Source organism: Somniosus microcephalus, chromosome 1, assembly GCF_052327205.1.
Source record: "Somniosus microcephalus isolate GS21.2 chromosome 1, FLI_Smic_1.0, whole genome shotgun sequence".
Lineage (NCBI taxonomy): Eukaryota > Metazoa > Chordata > Chondrichthyes > Squaliformes > Somniosidae > Somniosus > Somniosus microcephalus.
Genome location: NC_140987.1, coordinates 386,985,416 through 387,010,194, shown reverse-complemented (window position 1 = coordinate 387,010,194; position 24,779 = coordinate 386,985,416). Strand labels below are relative to the sequence as shown.

Sequence of the window (24,779 nt, the reverse complement as noted above, 5' to 3'; positions counted from 1 at the left end):
AAAGAAAAGTTTTAAAGTTACCTGGAAAGGCCCCTTTGGTCTGCAGACCTGGTTGCAGTTGCCAAGGTAAACGCAGCAGGCGCCCTGCTCTCTTCCGGGTTCAGCCAGCATCAAGCTCCTACTGATGTAATAGGACCCTGATGTGCACACATGTGTGAGACTCCAGCAAAACTCATATGCCTGAAAAATCAGGCTTTTTTTAAATGGTAAGAGAGGGGGAACAAAGTGGGTATTTCACCCATCCCATTTTAACTGCCTGCCTACCAGGTATTCTGCCAGGCAGGGGAAGTTAAAAATTCCCCTCAAAGAATTTGATGTGATCTGAAAAATATTGCTCAAATATTACTGTCAACACTTCAGATAGAAACAGCGATTTAAGACAATAATCACAGGACAATTAAAACATTAATAGCCCTCATTTTAGTAATTTTGAAATGAGTATATAAGGCACCCGCAGAGGGTACTTTGCTATTTCAGTGCACTCCGAGGACAGCACTTCTTTCCTCCAGGTAACAAGAGTGACAGACTCACCTTGGACTCACCCACACCTGGGGAGGGGGTCTGAGACACAGAAGGCAGTTACCTGGTTGGTGAGGGGCTCTGATCTGGGCAGAGGGGGGTTTTAAGTGACAAGCCTCTGCTATATCAGTGGAGGTCAGAGACAGCGAGCCCATCATGGCAGTCACTCTATTACATGGAAAAGGGAATCAGGGTGAAGGTGTGTGTGTGAACATGCAGTCACTATCTGACTTCACCTCCCCTATTCAAGATGCTAGTCCTGTTGGGGTACGAGGTGCTTCTCTACTTTTTAAACTTAGCAATAGAATCACAATATTCATCAAGCAGTCAATTAAGACAAGATACTTCACTAATGACCATCAACATTTTCTCCAGCTTACTACAGTTAAGCTAGAGATCTTACTACAACTTCCTGTTGCTGCTTCAATTTCTTTTCATGTTTGACAAGTACCTGAACACATGCAAATCTGCACAGTTGCTAAAATGAGAATGTGACCGAGAAATATTTAAGTGTCTAGCAAATGCATCTTCGTGGACTAAGACTTATACCAGCTGAGCTCTACTTAAATAACTTTGTTTACATTAACAAAGGAAAAATGATTAGAATCAAGAGAGAATAAAAATACCTTTTTTAAAAAATCAAGACCAACTGAGGTTGCCATGCCTTCACCACAGACATCATAATCTTAAAGTTTGGAAGAGTTTAAATCCACTTAAAGAAAAACAGCTTCGAGATATCAAATTTCAGTGGTTAGGTTATCCAGTTTATAAGAAGCTCTGGCTTTCCCACAATTTATCCAAATGAATTGTTTCCACCCTTCCCACATTTCCTTCCTAAAATGGTTACCAAGCAAGGACCAACGTGCTCCTCAACCCGACCCTCTAAGTGAGATAGCACATCGCTCGATTCGTGCTACCGGGCAAGACCTATTTCACCCTCATGGTTTCTGTAATAGTGAGAAAAGCACAAATGTATGTCCCAGAGGTCGCATTGTAATAGGAACTTGCCGGTAAAGACAACAGCTTCTCATTACACACACTGTCATATGGTGCAAAAGTGCTCCACAGTATTCTAGAACACACAGCATCACATCGGTTGTAAATTTTATCTACATCTATGAAAGATTGAATGCAAAAGTTGGAAAGATGCAACATTTATTACAGAATTACACCTTTACACGACTGTTCTTTTCATTAGTGGACATCCAGCCCCCTGTGAATGGGAATGGAGATACAATTTCCATCTTCAGTTTGCTGTTTACATTAAGAGGTAATCTCACTGATAGCACCATTTAAGCAAAGTCAGAAAGAATGATTCTTGTTTTCAAAACTACCATGATATTTTGTTGTTTAAACATCAAATGGCAATATAATTGGGGAAACTGGCTGAGAGAAATAATGGAAACAAACACAGATCGAACAACAGTACTCATTCTCCTTTGGATGCTTCCAGTTTTTCTCTGCAGATTAATTCAGTTTTCCCACACACTGGACTCGATGACACTGCCCAGCCAGTAACCGCCCTCCACCGAATGAGGTCAACAGCACTCCCATTTCAAATTTTAAAAATGACTGGAATAAAAATTAAAAATGAGTTTAAAGGGGCAGCGAGCATGAGATTTCCCTTTTGAAATGGTGCAAATTCATTACTCTGTTTATGGGGTTCTGTTGCTCGCCCATTATCCATGTAATGTCATTACAAATTCCCCAAAGAACTGCAATAGCACATTTAAGTCTCTGCTCCAGGTCAGTACACTCAGGCTAAACAGCAGCAAGTCAAATTAAATGTGTGCGTGGTGGTTTTTGATCAGCATTAATTATTTATTAATGAAATCTAAAGATCACTCTTACACCAACAAAAGCTTGAAGACCATTCGAGAAATACTCCCATATACTCCGATTAAAATGTGATTCGTTGGTCTGGCTGAGTTTTTTTTTAATCTACAAACTACCACGCAAGATAAATAGATTACACAATCAAACCAATACCTCACAGGGCAGTAAAAACAGCATGGCAAGGCAGATGGAGCATACATTTGCAATCTTGGACAGCTGCAGCTTTAACTCATCCTGGTAGCAAGTCATTCAATGCTGCAAGTCCCCGCCCTAACACGCCTCTTTTTATATGCATTAAAGCAGAAGCACAAGGTGACTAGGAGAGCTCTAAAACTTTACTTTACATCTTGCTTCACAGTTCATCAAACTGAATGAAAAATTAATGTGGCGATTAGTAATATCGTAAGAATTTGTGACTACTTATTAAATATAGAGACATTCATAGTTAGCTTTCAATGGCCGAGTTCAATGTATATATGCTCTTTACTTAGACCATTCAACTCCGGTACTGTATCATGTTGTAACAAGCAGAGAAATTCACAGTAAGCAACAAGGACTAGTGACACATCACTGACTTTGCTGCCAAGATGTCTCAGTTGGTATTGGTGGCAGCAACAGGCTGCGTGAGTACCAGAAACCAGCTGTTGTCTCTGTTGCTGCAGGAGCTGCAGTATTACCGGGATTGCCACGGTGGGAACAGTATCAACAAGTTCCCAGACCAGATACCGTCACCGTGCTGAGCCAGTTAGTGGAAAGAGCATGCTGGTTCGCCAACAAGCTCCCACAGCCTGAATAAAAGAACGAGGGGCTGTTTACAGTGGATCAAAACTAATAGCCGGATTTATCTATTCTTTCGGGAGTGAGGAGAGGCGGGATGAAAGATAAACCTGCTTTACATCACAGCTGCGTAACCCCTCATCCGTCAGGAGTATTGCTACCAGGGAAGGAAGGCCCTTTTCTTTTGTCAAGTATAAATCTGCTCAACAATTCCATGGGGAGTGCAGAGCGGAAACATGGGAAAGAGAATCATATTTGCATCAGCAAAGTTTATGCACCTTAGCTCTAAAGAGTGGATAAAGCATACATTAAAAATCGGTCAAAATGCCAGGAGTTCCCACTGTATGAATTGTTCACATTAAATAGAAAATACAATGACACAACCTAGAGTGAATATTCTGTTCTTTGAAAGACTCATCACCAATAATTCATACCAACTTTATTACTGCTTTTACTTAACCTTAAGTCATTCACAAGCCAGTGAGGATTTAAATGCATTTTAACATGATTTAGGCTGCGAGTAAGAGGCTGCCTGCTTTTTTTCTGCCCTGTGTTAACATAATCAAGAAGAAAAATTTATGACAAAAATGACAGGCCTAGCTTAAATTACATAAATGCAGTCAGTACTTAACATCAAAAGGAAAGCTGGTTTGAACAGTTTCACAGTCTTTTGAGGGCGGGTGGGCTCTCTCTCTCTCTCTGAATTGGCATCCACAGGTGCCATCTTACAGCAGGTGCTGTCAGAATTCAGCAATGCTGAATAATGGGATGGAGGCAGAGCTAGAGCTCTGATGTGAAGCTGGCCTTAAACTACCTTCACATCATCAAGTGTCTTCTGCGGTGCAGTGCAAGGTGGTCCGAGCGGGAAAAGCTCCGGTCACAGTCCGAGCATTTGAAAGGCTTAACGCCCGTGTGCTTGCGGAAATGCCTCGTCAGCTCGTCGGAGCGTGCAAACTTCCATGTACAGCCTTCCCAGGTGCATCTGTAGGGCTTCTCTCCTAGAAAGGCAGAATAAAATGTTAATTGTTGCGCAACTTTAATAAGCAGCATTCCAAGGCTACACAGCACCTTTACCTGGATCCTCAGGAACACCTGAGACAATTCAAATAGTGCAACATGGGAGTTAATTCACCACTTACCAAATAAGAAAAAGGATCAAAGAGAAGGTATGTATTATGGCACCATTAAAGCCACACACCCCAATTCCCTTTTGTACTGTAATATATGTTTATATATCTTATTTTAAGGTAAGGAATAATAAGGGGAAAAAAACACTAGTGGGTGTAGTCTATAGGCCTCCGAACAGTTGCAACTCTGTTGGACGGAGTATCAATCAGGAAATAGTTGAGGCTTGTAATAAGGGAGCATCTATAATTATGGGGGATTTTAACTATCATATTAATTGGACAAATCAAATTGGGCAGGGCTGCCTTGAGGATGAGTTCATTGAGTGTATTAGGGATGGGTTTCTTGAGCAGTATGTAACTGAACCGGCCAGGGGGCAAGCAACCTTAGATCTGGTCCTGTGTAACGAGACAGGATTAATTAAAAATGTCCTAGTAAAGGATCCCCTTGGAATGAGTGACCATAACATGGTTGAATTCCATATTCAATTAGAGGGTGAGAAGGTTGGATCTCAAACAAGCGTGCTAAGCTTGAATAAAGGAGACTATGAAAGTATGAGAGCGGAATTAAGTAGAGTGGATTGGGAAAATAGATTAAAGGGTAAGACGATACATGATCAGTGGTGTACATTTAAGGAGTTATTTTACAACTTCCAAAAAAATATATATTCCACTGAGAAGAAAAGGGTGTAAAAGAAAAGACAGCCGTCCGTGGCTAAGTAAAGAAATTAAGGATAGTATTCCACTAAAAACAAGGGCATATAAGGTAGCCAAATCTAGTGGGAGGATAGAGGATTGGGAAAACTTTAAAAGACAGCAAAAAAATAACAAAAAGATTGATTAAGAAAGGGAAGATAGATTATGAAAGTAAATTAGCAAAAAATATAAAAACAGATAGTAAGAGTTTTTATAGTTATATAAAAAGAAAAAGGGTGGCTAAAGTAAATGTTGGTCCCTTAGAGGATGAGACCGGGAAATTAATGGTGGGAAATATGGAGATGGCAAAAACACTGAATGAATATTTTGTATCAGTCTTTACAGTAGAAGACACTAAGAATATCCCAACACTGGACAAACAGGGGGCTATGGGGGGGAGGAGCTAAACACGATCAAAATCACTAAGGAAGAGGTACTTGGTAAAATAATGGGACTCAAGGCGGATAAATCACCTGGACCTGATGGCTTACATCCTAGGGTCTTGAGGGAAGTGGCGGTAGGGATTGTGGATGCATTGGTAATAATTTTCCCAAACTCCCTGGACTCAGCAAAGGTCCCGGCAGGCTGGAAAACTGCTAATGTAACGCCCTTATTTAAAAAGGGCAGTAGACAGAAGGCTGGAAACTATAGACCGGTTAGCCTAACATCTGTGGTAGGTAAAATATTGGAGTCCATTATTAAGGAGACAGTAACAGGACATTTGGATAATCATAATGTAATAGGACAAAGTCAGCATGGTTTTATGAAGGGGAAGTCATGTTTGACAAATTTGCTGGAGTTCTTTGAGGAAGTAACATATAGGGTGGATAAAGGGGAACCAGTGGACGTAGTGTATTTAGACTTCCAAAAGGCATTTGACAAGGTGCCACACAAAAGATTATTGCTTAAGATAAAAAATCACGGGATTGGGGGTAATATTCTGGCATGGATAGAGGATTGGCTATCTAACAGAAGGCAGAGAGTTGGGATAAATGGTTCATTCTCGGACTGGCAATCAGTAACTAGTGGTGTTCCACAGGGGTCAGTGCTGGGTCCCCAACTCTTTACAATCTATATTAACGATTTGGAGGAGGGGACCGAGTGTAACATATCAAAGTTTGCAGATGATACTAAGATGGGAGGGAAAGTAGTGAGTGAGGAGGACATAAAAAACCTGCAAGGCGACATAGACAGGCTAAGTAAGTGGGCAGAGATTTGGCAGATGGAATACAATACTGGGAAGTGTGAGGTTATGCACTTTGGCAGGAAAAATCGTAGAGCAAGTTATTATCTTAATGGCAAGAAACTGGAAAGTACTGAAGTACAAAGGGATCTGGGGGTCCTGGTGCACGAAACTCAAAAGGTTAGTATGCAGGTGCAACAAGTGATTAAGAAGGCCAATGGAATGTTGGCTTTCATTGCTAGGGGGATAGAATATAAAAATAGGGAGGTATTGCTTCAGTTGTACAAGGTATTGGTGAGACCGCACCTGGAATACTGCATACAGTTTTGGTGTCCATACTTAAGAAAAGACATACTCGCTCTCGAGTCAGTACAAAGAAGGTTCACTCGGTTAATCCCGGGGATGAGGGGATGGACATATGAGGAGAGGTTGAGTAGACTGGGACTCTACTCATTGGAGTTCAGAAGAATGAGAGGCGATCTTATTGAAACATATAAGATTGTGAAGGGGTTGGATCGGGTGGATGCGGGGAGGATGTTCCCGATGATGGGTGAAACTAGAACTAGGGGGCATAGTCTTAGAATAAGGGGCTGCTCTTTCAAAACTGAGATGAGGAGGAACTACTTCACTCAGAGGGTGGTAGGTCCATGGAATATGCTGCCCCAAAAAGCTGTAGAAGCTACATCATTACATAAATTTAAAACAGAAATAGACAGTTTCCTAGAAGTAAAGGGAATAAAGGGTTACGGGGAGCGGGCAGGAATTTGGACATGAGTCTAGGTTCGGATCGGTCATGGCCCTGTGGGTAGCGGAGCGGGCCCAGGGGCCGTGTAGCCTGATCCTGCTCCTATTTCGTGTGTCTAATTCTGTTAGATTCAGGAGATGGTTCTGTGATAGTAGATTGGCGGTTAGGATCAGATCAGCCATGATCTTATTGAGTGGCGGAGCAGGCTCGAGGGGCCAATTGGCCTACTCCTGCTCCTGTTTCTTCTTTCTTATGTTCTTATTATTAACAATCTTACCACTGGATGCAATTCCTGTCTGCACAACTGGAATCCTTCCATTAAAGTTTTTACTTGAAGGCCTCAGCCTTCTCCTCAACTTTGCAGTCTGAGCATGTGCAATACATCTAATTTTCCAAGATGCACCAGTACCAGTCACTGTACTGGTGGAATATTTTTCTTTAGCTTTGAGTACTTGCTGCTCAGTAGCTTTTCTTAAGTAATTATGAAAAACAAAAGGACAAATTTCAAAAGCTGTATCAGGTGTGAGAGAGAAAAGAATGACTGTTGTGATTACACGCCTATCGCAGCTTTTGTTTTGTGTTCTTTGAAAGTATTATGCTGAAAGAGAGAAAAACATGCACCCGAGTGCAAGCTTTCCTTCAATTAATGTTCCATTTAGTTTCACTTTTGTGGCCACATTTGCACTTCTACATGCACGTAATTATGCCTCTTTAATCACAAGTTACTACAGGCAAACTTCTTCACCCCCTGACCCACCACACAAATGCCGTGAAATAAAGACTCGTGTTCGATGTTTTCCAATAAGTCGCTTGCTAAAAGTGCAGTGATTAACTCCTCTGAAAGCTCAGTGAGTAAAAGAAATGGGTGTTGTGTTACTGAACCACAGAGGCCAAGAAGTTCGAGGCTCAAGCTCTGGTCTGTACATAAAGCAATGACGGGGGATCAGCTTAGCTTCAGTATCCCTGGGCTGAGGAATGGGGACAGAGGAAACAAGTGGAGAAAGACAGCCAGAGTTTCTGCTTCAGACTGCTACAGAATAATGCCTGGCAAAAAAAGTGCACACATTGGTGTTGGGCAAGGACAGGATCGAACTTCTTTTGTGATACCTTCATGTCTAGGCTCACAATGAGAATGTCATGGTGGGTGAGGTAATGGAGGACTACCAGCTTCCATGGAACAATAACCCAGCGCCAGTAAGCACCTTCAGAAGAGATGGGGAGAAAATTGGGGGTTGGTGCATGGGGCAAAGGTAGAGGAGGGAGGTGGGAAAGAAACGTGCTCAGTTATTAACAGTTCAAATTTACATCTCAAAACCTCTGGTCCACTGAACGATATGATGGGCTGAACAGACAGAAAGAAAGAACTTGCATTTATATAACGCCATTCATGTCTTCAGGATGTCCCAGAGTGCTTTACAGCCAATCATTGAGGTGTAGTCTCAATGGGTGGAAGCTCGTGTGGAGCATAAACGCCGGCATAGACCAGTTGGGCCGAATGGCTTGCTTCTGTGGTATAGACTCTATGTAGTCACTGTCGTTTTATAGGCAAATGCAGAACAAATAGTAATGGCCAGTTAATCTGTTTTGGCGATGTTGCTTGATGGGTAAATATTGGCCAGGATGCTGGAAGAACTCACCAGCTTTTCTTCAAAAAGTGCCACAGGATCTTTTACAGCCAAGTGGATGGGGTGTCGGTTTAACATCTCATTCAAAAGACAGCACCTCCGACAGTGCAACATTCCCTTAGTACTGAACTGGTGTCAGCCTAGATTATGTGCTTAAGTCCTGCAGTGAGGCTTGAACCCACAACCTTCTAATTCAGAAATGAGAGTGCTACTAATTTATGACCGTGCTTAACCCACGATCACATTAGTTAAATGGTCCAGTAACAAAGGAATAATATTAATTTGGGAATGAAAGAAAGTATGGGTCTGACATTTTAACCCCTTGATCATTTAACACAAGGCTCAGTATTACTTATCAGGATTCATTAATATTTTTTATTTTGTAACCTAATTTGGGAGCGGACTTAAAGAATAAAACCGACAATAGCAGGCCATACTATAAACCTGCTCCTAGCAGCTAGGGGAACGATTAATTGTCCCTCACAATCTTGGAAATAGGAACCTTTTCAACTATTTAAGGCTGAAGAAAAGCCTCATTACTGAAAGGAAAGAACACAGAAACGGAAGTTCCAGCTCTGTTGGTGGATATTGACAGTGTATAGTTGTCATACTAAATGAAAGACGAGTGCAGTGCACAGCCGGTCAGGAAGTGACACAAACCCACAATAATAATGTAGTGACTACTCAAGCAAGGCAATGAACAGAAATCCTGCTATCATAGAGGCTGCTGATCTAACATTCCCCATCATGTGTTCACCCTCCCCATAGAAAATGAATATCATCAAATTAGGACAGACTGTGGAGGTGGGAGCTACCTTAATACTCTGCAAACCTCATCACCTTGTACTGACACGACAATGCAGACAAACGGGAAACTGTTCAACCTCCATCGCCTCCAGTCCAGATCCAAGGTCGTCCCATCCTCTGTCATCGAATTACAGTATGCAGACGATGCTTGCGTCTGCGCTCACTCGGAGGTCGAACTCCAAACCATCGTAAACACCTTCACCGAAGCGTACAAGAGCATGGGCCTTACACTAAACATCCGTAAGACAAAGGTCCTCTACCAACCTGCCCCCGCCACACAGTGCTGCCGCCCGATTATCAAAATCCACGACAAGGCCTTGGACAACATGGACCACTTTCCATACCTCGGGAGCCTACTGTCAACAAGGGCAGACGTCGACGACGAAGTCCAACACTGCCTTCAATGTGCCAGTGCAACCTTCGGTCGCCTGAGGAAGAGAGTGTTTGAAGACCAGGACCTCAAACCCGGCACTAAGCTCATGGTCTACAGGGCAGCAGTGATACCTGCCCTGCTGTATGCCTCAGAGACATGGACCATGTACAGCAGGCACCTCAGAGCACTGGAGAGGTACCACCAACGCTGCCTCCGCAAGATCCTGCAAATCCATTGGCAGGATAGGCGCACCAACGTCAGTGTTCTTGCTCAGGCCAACATCCCCAGCATCGAAGCTCTGACCACGCTCAATCAGTTCCGATGGACGGGTCACATTGTCTGCATGCCCGATACGAGACTCCCAAAACAAGCTCTCTACTTGGAGCAAGAGAGCCCCAGGTGGGCAGAGGAAACGCTTCAAGGACACCCTCAAAGCCTCCTTGAAAAAGTGTAACATCCCCACTGACACCTGGGAATCCCTGGCCCAAGACCGCACAAAGTGGAGGAGAAGCATCCGGGAAGGCGCCGAATACCGAGTCTCTTCACCGGGAGCAAGCGGAAGCCAAGCGCAGGCAACGCAAGGAGCGCACGTCAACCCAAGCACCCCACCCACCCGCCCCTTTAACCACCGTCTGCCCCACCTGTGACAGAGACTGTAGGTCCCGCATTGGACTCATCAGTCACCTGCGAACTCATTTTTAATGTGGAAGCAAGTCATCCTCGGTTCCGAGGGACTGCCTAAGAGAGAGAAGAGCTTTGTGAAAAAATGCAAATTATTCCACGTAACCAAGATCCTTTGCATAGAAGTTACTAGCATAGGCATAACACAAGTATAAGGAATTTCACTTTTTTCTGCTGTTTTCCGACCTGCAGAGGAAACATCTCGAGGAGTTCCACTATATTAACCACTTCACTAAATTCTGCTCCGTGTGAGATTCCTTAAGCTTTTGTTTCCAGATTTAACATACACTTGCAAAGTTTACCAGTTGTCCTCACTATAGGTTCAAATAGGTCGAACATACATTTGTGGGAAACAAGACTTAACTCTCACATTGGCCATCCATCAAGTAAATAAGCCGTAGAAAAGGGAAGCACTAACAAACCCCTCATGGTGATCGAGTACTGTACTAGATGTGCCTCCATATAGCATATGATCCAAGGCACTTGGCAAAACATTTACTTTTGCAGGTAAACTTCTGAAAGTTACTATTTTTGACAAAGGCCAGAGTCCACTTTCATAGAACAAGTCTACCATTTCTTTTTTCCTATGTGCAATCATGTCTTGTAAAAAAGAAAACAGGTAAAATCATAAAAACATTTGTTGACTAGCAGATGTGGCATTTCCAAAGCCTGTACAATTTGAAAACTTATAAACACATTTACAAATTCCTATAATGTCCCAATCCTTTCAGCAAAATGTTCTATGATCGCCCTGTCTAAACACAGCTCTTTTCACTTTTATTAGTTTAATCCACATCCATTTTAACTGACCTGCTTCAAGAATCTAATAAAGTACAGCACTGTTTGATCTGCCTATCTGAACTGAGAGACTACTACGTCTGCCAACCACAAACAGATACAACCACTTTTGTATCTTAGCAACATCTGAAGTAGAACACAAACAAAAGATTTTATAACTGGGTTTAATGTAAAAGGTATCTGTAACTCTATCATGGAGTTCAATCAAACTCCAAAGTCAGTCTACAACACATCCCTCAATACAGTATCTGGCAGGTTCACATTTATCTGACTAGAATTCACTTGATCAATTTAGGAGGCGGGGGTGATGCAACACCTGCCCTTTCACCTTCTCCCTGCCACTGTCCAGGACCCCAAACACTACTTCCAGGTGAAACAGCGATTTACTTGTACTTCGTGCAATTTAATATACTGTATTCACTGTTCACGATGCAGTCTCCTACATTGGGGAGACCAAATGCAGATTGGGTGACTGCTTTGCGGAACACCTCCGTTCAGTCCGCAAGCATGACCCTGAGCTTCCGGTCGTCTGTCACTTTAATTCTCCGCTCCACTCCCAACACCTCTGTCCTCAGCCTCTTGCACTGTTTCAACGAAGCTCAACATAAGCTCGAGGAACAGCACCTCATCTTTCTATTAGGCACTTTACAGCCTTCTGCACTCAACATCGAGTTCAGCTATTTCAGACCATAACCTCTGCCCCTATTTTTTCAGATGGCAGCTGTGGATGATTCTGCTATACCCATTTACACCTCTTCTAGACTCAGCTTTGTTTCTTTACTTGTCACATACCTTTTGTAATTTAATCTCTCCTGCCTTCCACCCTATCATAGACCTTCCCTTTTGTTCTTTCCTCCCCTCCCACCTTTCCCTGCACTTGCTTAAAATCTGTTACATCTCTAACTTTTTCCAGTTCTTACAAAAGGTCATCAACCTGAAACGTTAACTCGGTTTCTCCCTCCACAGATGCTGCCTGGCCTGCTGAGTATTTCCAGCTTGTTCAGTCTTTATTTCAGATTTCCAGCATCCGCAATATTTTAACTTTTGAAATGGTATGTTAGCCTTTATTACAAAAGGATTTGAGTATAACAGTAAAGACATCTAACTGCAATTATATAGGGCCCTGGTGAGACCACACCTGGAGTACTGTGCACAGTTTTGGTCTCCTTACCTAAGGAAGGATTTACTTGCCTTAGAGGGAGTGCAACAAAGGTTCACCAGACTGGTTCCTGGGATTGGGGGGGGGGGGGGGGGGGGGCGGTTGTCCTATGAGGACAGATTGAGTAGACTAGATCTATATTCTCTAGAGTTTAGAAGAATGAGAGGTGATCTCATTGAAATGTATAACATTTTTAAGGGGCTTGACAGGGCAGATGCTGGGAGGTTGTTTCCCCTGGCTGGGGAGTCTAGAACCAGGGGTCGCAGTCTCAGAATAAGGGGTCGGCCATTTAGGACTGAGATGAGGAGAAATTTCTTCATTCTTTGGAATTCTCTACCCCAGAGGGCTATGGATGCTCAGTCGTTGAGTATATTCAAGACAGAGATCAATAGATTTTTGGATACTAAGGGAACCAAAGGATATGGGGATAGTGTGGGAAGGTGGAGATGAGGTAGAAGATCAGCCATGACCTTATTGAATGCCAGAACAGGCTCAAAGGGCCGAATTGCCTAATCCTGCACCTATTTCTTATGTTCTTATGCAGAGGGGCAGTCTTGACTCATCTAGAGAGGTGTCTTTGATTTTAAATAAATCCCTTGTTACTTGCTGTAGTACATTTCTTAGGAAGAGTGCTAATCTATTGCACGAATCGTATTGATGCCACGATTGACCCCCAGCACCACCAGGCTGATGAGGGTAAAATTAACAAAGGTTTGACTCCTGCTCACTATTCATTGACCCCTGCTGGAAAGTCATAGAGTTTTACAGCACAGAAAGAGGCCCTTCGGCCCATCGTGTCTGCGCCGCCCATCCATCCCTGTCCAGTCTAATCCCATTTTCCAGCATTTGGTCCATAGCCTTGTATGCAATGGCATTTCAAGTGCTCATCCAAATGCTTCTTGAATGTTGTGAGGGTTCCTGCCTCTACCACCCTTTTAGGCATTGAGTTCCACATTCCAACCACCCTCTGGGTGAAAAAGTTCCTCCTCAAATCCCCTCTAAATCTCCTGCCCCTTACCCTGAATCTATGCCCCCTTGTTATTGACCCCCCTACTAAGGGGAAAAGTTCCTCTTTGTCTACCCTATCTATGCCCCTCATCATTTTGTACACCTCAATCAGGTCCCCCCTCAGCCTTCTTTGCTCCAAGGAAAACAACCCCAGCCTGTTCAGTCTTTCTTCATAGCTGAGGCGCTCCATCCCAGGTAACATCCTGGTGACTCTTCTCTGCACCCTCTCCAAAGCAATCACATCCTTCCTATAGTGAGGTGACCAGAACTGCACACAGTACTCCAGCTGTGGCCTCACCAGCGTTTTGTACAGCTCCATCATAACCTCCCTGCTCTTATATTCTATGTCTCGGCTAATGAAGGCAAGTATCCCATATGCCTTTTTAACCACCTTATCTACCTGTTCCGCTGCCTTCAGGGATCTATGTACATGTACACCAAGGTCCCTCTGACCCTCTGTACTTCCTAGGGTCCTACCACTCATTGTGTATTCCCTTGCCTTATTTGTCCGTCCAAAATGCATCACCTCGCACTTTTCAGGGTTAAATTCCATTTGCCACTTTTCCGCCCATCTGACCAACCCGTTTATATCGTCCTGTAGCCTGAGGCTTTCCTCCTCGCAATTTACCACCCCACCAATTTTCGTGTCATCTGCGAACTTACTGATCATACCTTTTACATTCTCATCCAAATCATTTATGTAGATCACAAACAACAAGGGACCCAGCACCGATCCCTGAGGTGCAGGTGTCCAGACATCTAATGAAGACAGATGTGGTCTGGCTGTGAATAATTTGCTGCAGTTCATTGTCCAGCTTCACACACAAAGAATAGTCACTTGTCAATCAATACCTGTGGAACTGTACATTAGCAGTCAGAGTCTCCAGGAGGGGAAAAACTGGCCAAAAGAATAAAATAAGATGAATATTGTGCAGTGTTAAACTGTATTAGCATAAGTTTGATTATTTCATGAAAAGTGTCGCCAGTATTACATGGAACAGAATGATCATATCAAATCTGTTTTCAGTGCTGTCTCATGCTTTGCTGGCTGGCTGGCTCACTAACTTATGCCTAAGTGAAAGTTTCAATTCATTTCACTGCAGAGCTGCTACTATCTTAAATTGAAATTCCACATTAATTTTATTGGATTTCATTGCAGGTTCGTGCTGAGTACAAATACCAAAGAAGTGTTTGGTGCTTTCAACCATGAACTTTAGCATCATGGCAAAGCAGTTGGTGCATAAACCCTGGAAGTGAAAGCTGTGATTTCATGCCCAGATGGCAGTGTAAAGCTGGTCAAAAGTACAGAGTTGTAGGTGGAGTTTACATTTCCTGTTGTAAGTGCAGTATAAAAGTTTTACTGCTTCAATGTTAAACCAACATACAATTTTGGAGTAATAGCAAATTAATAATCTTGTTTCAATAAGAAGTGTTTTCTGTACTTCAGCTGATGCTAGAACATCAGCAGTGCTAACACTGACATCAAGTAGCAAAGGCTGCACTTGGAAGAGCCAGTGTAAATGGCCGTTCCAAACCCCAAGTGAACTTGGGAGTGACACGCTCTCAGTTCACTTTGATGAATACAAACACACCCTTTACACTCAGAAAATTGGTATCTTGCATCAGTCGGAGGTTTCCAGTAGGGCATTAGATTTGTGCTGGCTGATGAGATCTCAATTTGATTAAAAAATCAGATAAAGAATTCAGAAGAAACTTATATTCCTATAACGTGGTGAGAATGTGGAACGCGCTACCACAGGGAATAGTTGAGGCGAATAGTATAGATGCATTTAAGGGGAGGAAGAGAGGGTTATGCTGATAGAGTTAGATGAGGAAAGATGGGAGGAAGCTCGAGTGGAGCATAAACGCCGGCATGGATTGGTTGGGCCGAATGTCCTGTTTCTGTGCCGTATATCCTATGTAATCCTATATAATGTGTGTACTATTTACTGAACATATTTCCCTTTTTGCATTATATTGGGCCTAAACTAAAGTGTGAAAAAATACTTCATTCATTGTCGACAGAGAGCATAGGGCAAATATCTTGTTCAACAGACTGCCTTGATATTTATGGGCGTACAGATTCTAATCGTGATCAGTGTACTCTAGCCCAGGCACTTGTACAGAATAGATCATTCCAGAGTTATTTGAGGTGTTTATCGTGAGGTCACTGAAGATCAACTGGCTGACTACTGATGCTACAGATTGGATTAGTTACTAGAATATTAAATCAAGATGACATAAATTATCCGCTGAAGCTACACAAATGCAAGCTGAACCCGGGGGATGGCCTTTCTGGGCTTTGTGGAGCCATTTGTGGTCAACTTATAAAAGACCCAAGAGTTCATTTGTCCCCATGTGTAGTCACGAGGAATTAGGCATCAATTGGTGTTAGGAATATAATTCTAATATTGAGGTGTTTTAATATTTAGAGGGAAGCGTTCAGAATTAGTGACCACATTGTGATTTTTTAAAATGCTGCAAACTAGGCAAGCTGAATGGATAAAGTTAGATTTATTCCAAAGTGGGTCTTCGCGGCTAAGCGTGATCCTGTTCTCACCTGACGGGCACATGTGTGCACTTCCAGCAGGAGTCGCACAGATAATCAGGAGCCAGAATCTAATGACAGTTTTTTATATCCCCCCCCCCCCCACCAGCCTAAGGGCACTGAAGCAAACTGCAGTGCCCTACTGGTACCCTGACTGAGATCCGCTAACTTAACACAGACTGGAATTCCACCCTGGGACCTTCTGGTCTACACGGCTCAGTACTACACTGCAGGCTGCCTGCATCCACTAGGCCATTGGGAGAACTTGATTGAGTTTTTCCCAGTCATGTTATGCTCTAAAACTATTCTGTCCCAGTAAAAATAATTTCTGGATGTAAATTGATCATCAAGTGAATTCTAGTCCACAGATGCTGCCTGGCCTGCTGAGTAGTTCAGCATTTTCTGTTTTTATATCTAACATACCATTTGCTTTCCTAATTGCTTGCTGTACCTGCATGTTAACTTTCAGTGATTCGTGTACAAGGACACCCAGGTCCCTCTGAACACCAACATTTCCCAATCTCTCACCATTTAAAAAATATTCTGCTTTTCTATTTTTCCTACCAAAGTGGATAACTTCACATTTCCCCACATTATACTCCATCTGCCATATTCTTGCCCACTCACTTAGCCTGTCTATATCCCCTTGCAGCCTGTTTGCATCCTCCTCACAACTTACTTTCCCACCTAGCTTTGTATCGTCAGCAAACATTACACTTGGTCCCCTCATCTAAGTCATTGATATAGATTGTAAATAGCTGAGGCCCAAGCACTGATCCTTGCGGTACCCCAGCCTGCCAACCCGAAAATGGCGCATTTATTCCAACTCCCTGTTTTCTGTCCGTTAACCAATCCATGCCAATATATTACCCCCAATCCCATGAGCCCTAATTTTGTGTAATAATTTTTTTTATAACAATAACAATAATGCGTCTTTTAATCTGGCCCAATGACCTTTTCTGCCTTCATGTTGCACTGTCCCACTCCTAGGATTCACAAGTCTTTTCTCTGCACCTCCTCCTTCTCCAGAACCATCCCCCTCCCCACATGTTGTTTCCTGTCATTAACACTGTGCAGAGTAGCAGCCCACGTGGACAGTAATGTGGACAAGGCGTGCAGGCCAGGCTGGTTCAATACACCGTGTGGGACAGACCAGGAACGTCCCGGGGTCAAGCCCCAGTCTTTGCTGAGTTAGTTGATTTCATTAGGGTGGCATTAGCAGTGCAACAATTGGCCTCAATGTTTCTGGGCTAGGCAGCCTGAAAGATGTCCATATATACAAGGTCAGGCTCAGCCGTGATAAAAAACAGAAAATGCTGGAAACACTCAGCAGGTCAGGCAGCATCTGTGGAGAGAGGAAGGTAGGGTTAACGTTTCAGGCCTTACGTTCCTTTATCAGAACCCAAGGGTCACAAGACCTGAAACGTTAACCCTACCTTCCTCTCTCCAGAGATGCTGCCTGACCTGCTTGAGTGTTTCCAGCATTTTCTGTTTCTGTTCTATTTCAGATTTTCAGGAACTGCAGTATTTTGCTTTTTATCCTAGCTGTAATAATCTTCCCCCCACCTTGCCCCCAATAATCCAACGACACTCCATTTCGGAGCTCATGTGAAAGACAAGACATTTCTGGTGCTGTCCTGGGGTCCTTCAGTTCGGATCACTGCCACCAAGAGAGGAAGGAGAAATCATTTTAATACTTGTTATTTTTTTAAATAATGCCAAACAATGGATTCAAATCCAGAGGGCCCGGGGAACAGGCGCATCAAATTAGATCAAGCTGACACCGGAGAGGGAATTCTCTCATTGGGAGAATTCCTTGCCAACCCTGCACCTGAGCTTGTTGGAGGTTGAGCTCGTTGAAGCAACCACAATGGTTTTCTTCAAAATCAACTCCTAAATGATGCTTTCATATGGCGGCGGGGAGGTGGAGTCCAAGGTGGTTCAGTCCTTGCATTCCCGAGGGACTGACCACCCCAGTCCTTGCATTCCCGAGGGACTGACCACCCCAGTCCTTGCATTCCCGAGGGACTGACCACCCCAGTCCTTGCATTCCCGAGGGACTGACCACCCCAGTCCTTGCATTCCCGAGGGACTGACCACCCCAGTCCTTGCATTCCCGAGGGACTGACCACCCCAGTCCTTGCATTCCCGAGGGACTGACCACCCCAGTCCTTGCATTCCCGAGGGACTGACCCCCCCAGTCCTTGCATTCCCGAGGGACTGACCACCCCAGTCCTTGCATTCCCGAGGGACTGACCACCCCAGTCCTTGCATTCCCGAGGGACTGACCACCCCAGTCCTTGCATTCCCGAGGGACTGACCACCCCAGTCCTTGCATTCCCGAGGGACTGACCACCCCAGTCCTTGCATTCCCGAGGGACTGACCACCCCAGTCCTTGCATTCCCGAGGGACTGACCACCCCAGTCCTTGCATTCCCGAGGGACTGACCACCCCAGTCCTTGCATTCCCGAGGGACTGACCACCCCAGTCCTTGCATTCCCGAGGGACTGACCACCCCAGTCCTTGCATTCCCGAGGGACTGACCACCCCAGTCCTTGCATTCCCGAGGGACTGACCACCCCAGTCCTTGCATTCCCGAGGGACTGACCACCCCAGTCCTTGCATTCCCGAGGGACTGACCACCCCAGTCCTTGCATTCCCGAGGGACTGACCACCCCAGTCCTTGCATTCCCGAGGGACTGACCACCCCAGTCCTTGCATTCCCGAGGGACTGACCACCCCAGTCCTTGCATTCCCGAGGGACTGACCACCCCAGTCCTTGCATTCCCGAGGGACTGACCACCCCAGTCCTTGCATTCCCGAGGGACTGACCACCCCAGAAACCCACTCTCACTCTGCAACAAAATACATGAGAAGTCACAAAAACTGGTGCTAATGAGAAGCATCACATGGATGGGGTGGGAGGTTGGGGGCTGAGGGGAGAAACTGAGGGAGGAACATTAGGAAACATGCTACAGACATTTTTGAGAAAAAAAAATTCAAGTGATTTTTTTTTGTGGTCATCTGTAACTAATTTTAAATAGAGATCCTTGTGGCACCCAGGAGTCCGGCACATTATATCGAAGCACTGAGCCACTTCAGACCTCCAGCACCCTCTTGTGGACATCAGATGTCGTAACTGGAAAGCAACCTTTATATATAAAAAAAATGAACAGTTATTGAATTGTTTAGCTGCTTGACTCCTATTAGGACAAGTTATTGCAAGCTCTTAGCCCAGGTGCAATATTAATCTGAAGGCTGCAGTCTGCCAAAGTTCATTGTGCTGTTCTTTTTGTAAATCAGAATGCTGGGAAAGTGCTCCTCAAATGAAGACCCTTGATCTACGAGCGCAGTGCTCTCCACATTTTTCTTTGTGTGTGTCACCACTCCCCACTGAGATCTGCTGAAGGCACAAACAGGGATGAATCTTTGTGTCTGACACTTTGAGTAGCAACCCTGAGCACTCACGAATATCTGGGTGTGGCACATCATCAGAGGCACAGAATTCACGCCCTTTAGGGATAGGGCAATGGCGGGAGCATTGCGTGATGCTGCTATATTGTCAAAGTAAAACAAGAAAGAAAAGAAAAAGAAAAGACGACTTATATTCATGCAACGTCTTTCACGACCTCACAATGTCCCAAAGCGCTTTATAGCCAAAGTACTTTTGCAGTGTGGTCACTGTTGTAATGTAGGAAACGCGGCAGACAATTTGGTGCACAGCAAGCTCCCACAAACAGCAATGCGATGACTAGATAATCTGTTTTAGTGATGTTGATTGAGGGGTAAAAACTGGCCAGAACTCTGGGCAAAAAAGCAGCATTATGTTGTCCTAAATCATACCCCTTCCTACCTCAGTTAGGCTGCAGAGTTGTAATGGAACAGCTCTGAGCACGGAGACAGTGAGACATTTCTCCCAAGCTACCGGAGAAGTGACGGGTGGGACTTCTGCCCAACCTAGGAGCCATAAGTGGAAGAATAACTGAAGGAGCAGCAGCCTCGGGGGGGCGGGGCGATAAAAGAGTCATCCAGGTATTGTGGAGAAAGGAGGTTGAAGACGCAAGTGCTACCTTCACCATCCCACATACTACCACAGTACCAGGAGACTTTAATGACCACATAAGGTTAGCCTGGGTAAGTGAAGGCCCAAGTGTGCATTCATATACTGTAAGTGATAGCAGCAAGACTCACCTCTACACCTACCATGCCCTCACTGCAAATTACTGGGTGAATGGAAAACTAAAATATTCACAAGACACTCCTGTAAACACTAATGCACCTTTTTTTAACTACCATATCACTCGATATACTCGCAATGCCTCACACAAGACAGGCGGTAGGTGATTGGAAGTGGGAGACGAGCGGTCAAGAAAAGATTAGTAAAGGCAGGAGAAATGGTACCGTGCATTTGGTTGTTGCTAAATCCAGTGTGACTGAGCTGCCACATGATTGTCTACCCTGTTAAACATGCCATCATTTCTTAACCTTCCGAAGGGAATCTGTGGATTCAGAAGAGTAGCTCGGCACATCTAGCTCTACAACTCCTGCCCTGGCCTCACCAACTCAGTCATGGTATCTAACATATTTGAGCACCAGTCCAGATGCACCCACAAGGGAGGAGTTAGTTTGCAAGACAATGGGCTTATCACTGGGTGAAACACAGAGCACTATTGAGCAGGAGGGCCTGGGAGTGGAAAGAGTGGGGGTTGCAAGCCGTTCCTCCAGAGGGTGGGGAAACAACTTCCATGGGTCGAGGAGCTTAAGGACCAGATCTCGGTGGCCTGGTCTTCAAAGGAAATATGATGCAGGAGCAGCAATCTTGTGCAGGCAGTGTTTCCATGCACGTGGTGGAGATGGTGGGCAAGTTGGAGGAGTCCACTTCCTGCATCTGTGACAAGTTTAAGCAATGCAGACTTATGTGAAGTTACAGATTTATGGTCAGTCTACAAATCTCTATATGTATCTCATGCTGCAGGAATTCAGAGACCTGCGGCCATTACTCCACTTGCACGCTGGAGCTCAGGAGGGACATCATGTAGCAACATCATCTCCCAGCTGGCTGGAGCCAAACCGTACAGAGACAGACCCCAATGGTTCAAAGATATGAAACACAAAGCCAGAAGGAGAGGCTCATACAGGTGTGATGAATTAAGTAAATAAGTTTATTTAAAGTTAACCATTACCAGACACAATGTAGAGCAACCTTTCAAAGTGTGAAGAAGGTTGATGAAATTTTAATTGCCATCAGCATAGGTGTCACCATGCACGGAACTAATACTAGGGCTTTACCCAGCAAGTAGTTTCCTAAATAACAACAGAAAATGCTGGAAAAACTCAGCAGGCCAGGCAACATCCGTGGAGAGAAATTAGAGTCAACGTTTCGGGTCAAAACCCTTTGTCAAGACTGCTATCGAAGTAGTTTCCTAAGCTCAGCACCTCTGGGAAAGCAAGGCTTCCCATGACGGATAATTCAGAAGCTCGCATAGAGGTGGCAGTAGACAGTAGGCCCACCTTCTCACTACCAGACTCTTGCATTAGTCAATGTACTAAAGGGCAAGAGAATAATGTACAATGGTTAATAAAAAGCACATGAACATCTTCCTGGCATGTAAGGTACCCCTCCATCTACATTCCTTTAGATACACTACCATCTATGTCACTTGTTAGCTATGCTACCATCAATGTGGCATGTTAGAAACCCTAACATTTATGTTGACAAGATACTTCAAAAGCCTGGACTTTGCCAAACAACAACAAATAAGCCACTGATTCTAATAATCAAAACTGGCTCGAATAAAACAGCCTGGATTCCGCACTCTGGGAGCTGCACCTACCCGTGTGGATTCTTCGATGTGCCTTTAAGTGAGAACTCTTCGTATACACCTTGTTGCATCCCTCAAAGTCGCACTGGTGTACACGCCTCCTTTTGGGATCCGGCGACTCGGATCTTGGCAGCCGTCGTATTCCGTGCATGCTCTGAGCACTACGAGAGGCAGAGTGTAAAAGTTGCAATGTTAGAAATATTCAAGCTTATAAAGGTGTGCTTCTTTAAAAAAAAAAATTTAAAGAAATTAATCATCCAGTAACTACGGTAGCATTTCCACTTAATTTCATGCTAATGCGAGTTGGTTTCCCTGGAGGACCAATAGAATGTCTTTATTATATCTTTTAGAAGGAATAATATATGGAAGGCTCATAAAAGTCTCATTTGAACCTTCCCACCAGCAACTGCAAGTTCATTAGATAAAATCTGAAACGTGTTTGTTTTTCCTCCACTCACTAACAGCTGTCTCAAGGGCTGTCCCTGTTCCCCAAGAAAAGGGAGAAAATTCGCACTAGTTTTGATTCTGGTTCACTACAACCAGACATGACTGCAGTTACACAAACATTCCTCCCAGTGGTACTGCTGACATGGCAGACTGCTAATAGCTCAATAGCACCACCAACAGGAATATAACTGTAGTACAGCTTGTGGTAAGATATAGAAAGTTAGCAAAATTAATGGTTGCAAAAATTAAATAAAAATGAATGATCATCGATATTAAAAAAAACGATTGTAGCGTGATAATAACTGCCAAAGCCCACTTGTTTCCACTCAATGCAGTTTTTTTTCTTTTATTACTCAATTTCTCCTGCACCTCAACTCTATTTTCCAAATTATTTTTGCACCTATTAGCTTCCCAGGACTGTATCCCATTTCTTGGCTACATTGTTGTGCAGGTAAACTAATACACAGAAGAAAACCTAAGAACGATTAGCAAGAAAAAAGCTGGCAGAGTCACCAAAAAAGCTTGTCATGTGAAAGCGGAATCTACACTGATAACAAGCCAGTGTCCCACTGCACTGCACTAAGTTAACTTGTAGTAATGAAAGTCTGAAAAGGGAAGATTTGAAGGGACAAGATTTATTTCTAGAGGGGATGTGACAATGCCCTTGGTAGATTTTAGATTGGTGCATTTTCCAGAATTTCGGAATCTTCAATGAGCATGTGGAGTATAATTTTTCCATCTAAAAAGGAAGGGATTCTGTTCAATTTTGTGGAAAACTACTATCTAGTTGCCACTTTGGGGAATTAATTATTTTTCCTTTACGTTCTAAAGGTATTTCCCCCTGTAGCAGCAGATGACCTATTACTGGAAGAAAAAAAGTTACTTTCTTTTTTTTAAATGCCCAATATCAAATGGGGGCTTCAAACCCAATCTTACTGAACTTTGGATAATTTCATCAGGGCTTTAGGCAACACATTAACAATTGTAATATTTTTTCTAAATGTTGCTTCCCCAAGTCATGGGGCAGGGTGTGGAGAATTTAGAATTTTTACATTCAAAATTGTGGTTAGTGTTAAACAGGTGTACACTTTACAAGTGATTTGTTTTTAATTTAAAAAAGGAAAACAAAGTGACATTTGGATTTTCAAAAGACCATCAAGGTCTAGCTTTTCTAAACTCCCAGCTTCTCCCCTCCCACCCCCCCCCCCCCGCAAAAGTGCTGCTGCTCCCAGCCGCTCCTCTCTCACCCCAATTTGGTAAGGAGAGAAAAACAAAAGCATGGTTTTGGTTCTGCTTCACTAGACCCACCATGGCTGCAGCTGCACAAACATTTCTCCTAAAGCATTGTCGCCAGCAGTACCCCACCCCCATCCCCCACAAAACGCTGTCCCTAACCCCCAGCACTGCTCCCAAACCCCTACTTGCTGGTGGGCATGCTTTGATCGACAATTCTGAACACTGTGGGCCAGAACTCCCAATCTCACATGAACTCTCACCATAGTCTACAAAGCTGTCAATCACAGCAGGAGGTAGGAGGGGCTTGGGAACTCGTGGGAGAGGCTTGTCAATGCTGATTTTGTCGCATGAATATGGACACAAACACAGTACCGTACAACAGTGATGTCTATATCCAAAATGGATGGTTAATACGTTTACTACTAGCAGACTTCTACCAATGCAAGTTCTGTAACTAGTTAGAAGGATTCAGTGTTGGGAAGCTAAGCAGCCCAGTTTAATTTACCCTACAGATTTTGGTCTTTTCTCACTCCCTGGGGCAAGTAGCTCACCTCAGCTCACATCAGACTAGGAGTTAGCGGGACAGAAGCATGAACCTGCACCCTCGCATCTGTCTGTCTTTCACTCCTCTTCCATTCTTGACATTTTACTCTGCCTGTGATCTCCTGACTCTGTCGTCTATCATTGACCTTTAAGTCAATGGAAAGTGAAGTAGGGCGGGGTGCAAAACAGGCGGCCAATCCGATCCAGTCACTTTCTCCCCGGGCGGGGTATGTTAAAATGACCACGTTTCTTCTTTGATTTATTACAGTTTACTGATTTCCTGCTCCAATCAGTAGGGACAGATGCTCTGGGCTTCGCACCAACCTTCCTTCTCCTCTTCCCTGATGCTAGATGAAAATGCAACATTCTATCTCAGAGTTTGGCCTAGAACAGCAGCAAATTTGACTTCAATGCGGTTGAGCCGGAATCATTATATAAATCCTTATATAGGTCAACATCCTATGCTGTTACAGTGTATCAAATTTTCTTGGGAAACTTTGTTCTCCAAAGCTGGTTGCGTACAGTCATCATTTCAGCAAGTGGCTTTCTGAACAGGAAATCTAGCCAAACCCCAAATAGGAAGCGAGAGCTCAGATTCCTATTAACATTGAAACGCTGAAGCCGTTCTGTTCTATAGCTGCAGCATTTATGAATATGTAAGCGAAGTCCACTATAAACACAGACAGACAGAGCAGAGCCATTCCACACTGAGCAAGTAGGTGTAAGGTTCAACACTTAGTCTATGGCAAGTTATCTGATCTCAGCTGGGTAGCAAAGCAATAAGGATGCGACCATTGATTTCAGCATCCCGAGCTAGGGAGAGGGATAAAACAAATCTGCCAGAGGTTCCA

The 24,779-nt window shown here is 44.0% G+C and overlaps 1 protein-coding gene across 3 annotated transcripts in view; it reads right to left on the bottom strand.

Annotated features, from left to right (window-relative positions):
- Positions 1–1,657: 1,657 nt before the first annotated feature.
- Positions 1,658–24,779, bottom strand: part of LOC147125080 (Krueppel-like factor 12) — a 220,216-nt gene continuing 197,094 nt past the window's right edge. For all 3 annotated transcript variants that reach the window (XM_085997074.1, XM_085997090.1, XM_085997082.1), the window contains 2 exons: positions 21,715–21,863; positions 1,658–4,130 (listed from right to left, as the gene is read on the bottom strand). In XM_085997074.1, the coding sequence (XP_085853200.1) occupies positions 3,949–4,130; positions 21,715–21,863 (331 nt within the window). In that variant the 3' untranslated portion in view covers positions 1,658–3,948. The remainder of the gene's footprint in view (positions 4,131–21,714; positions 21,864–24,779) is intronic.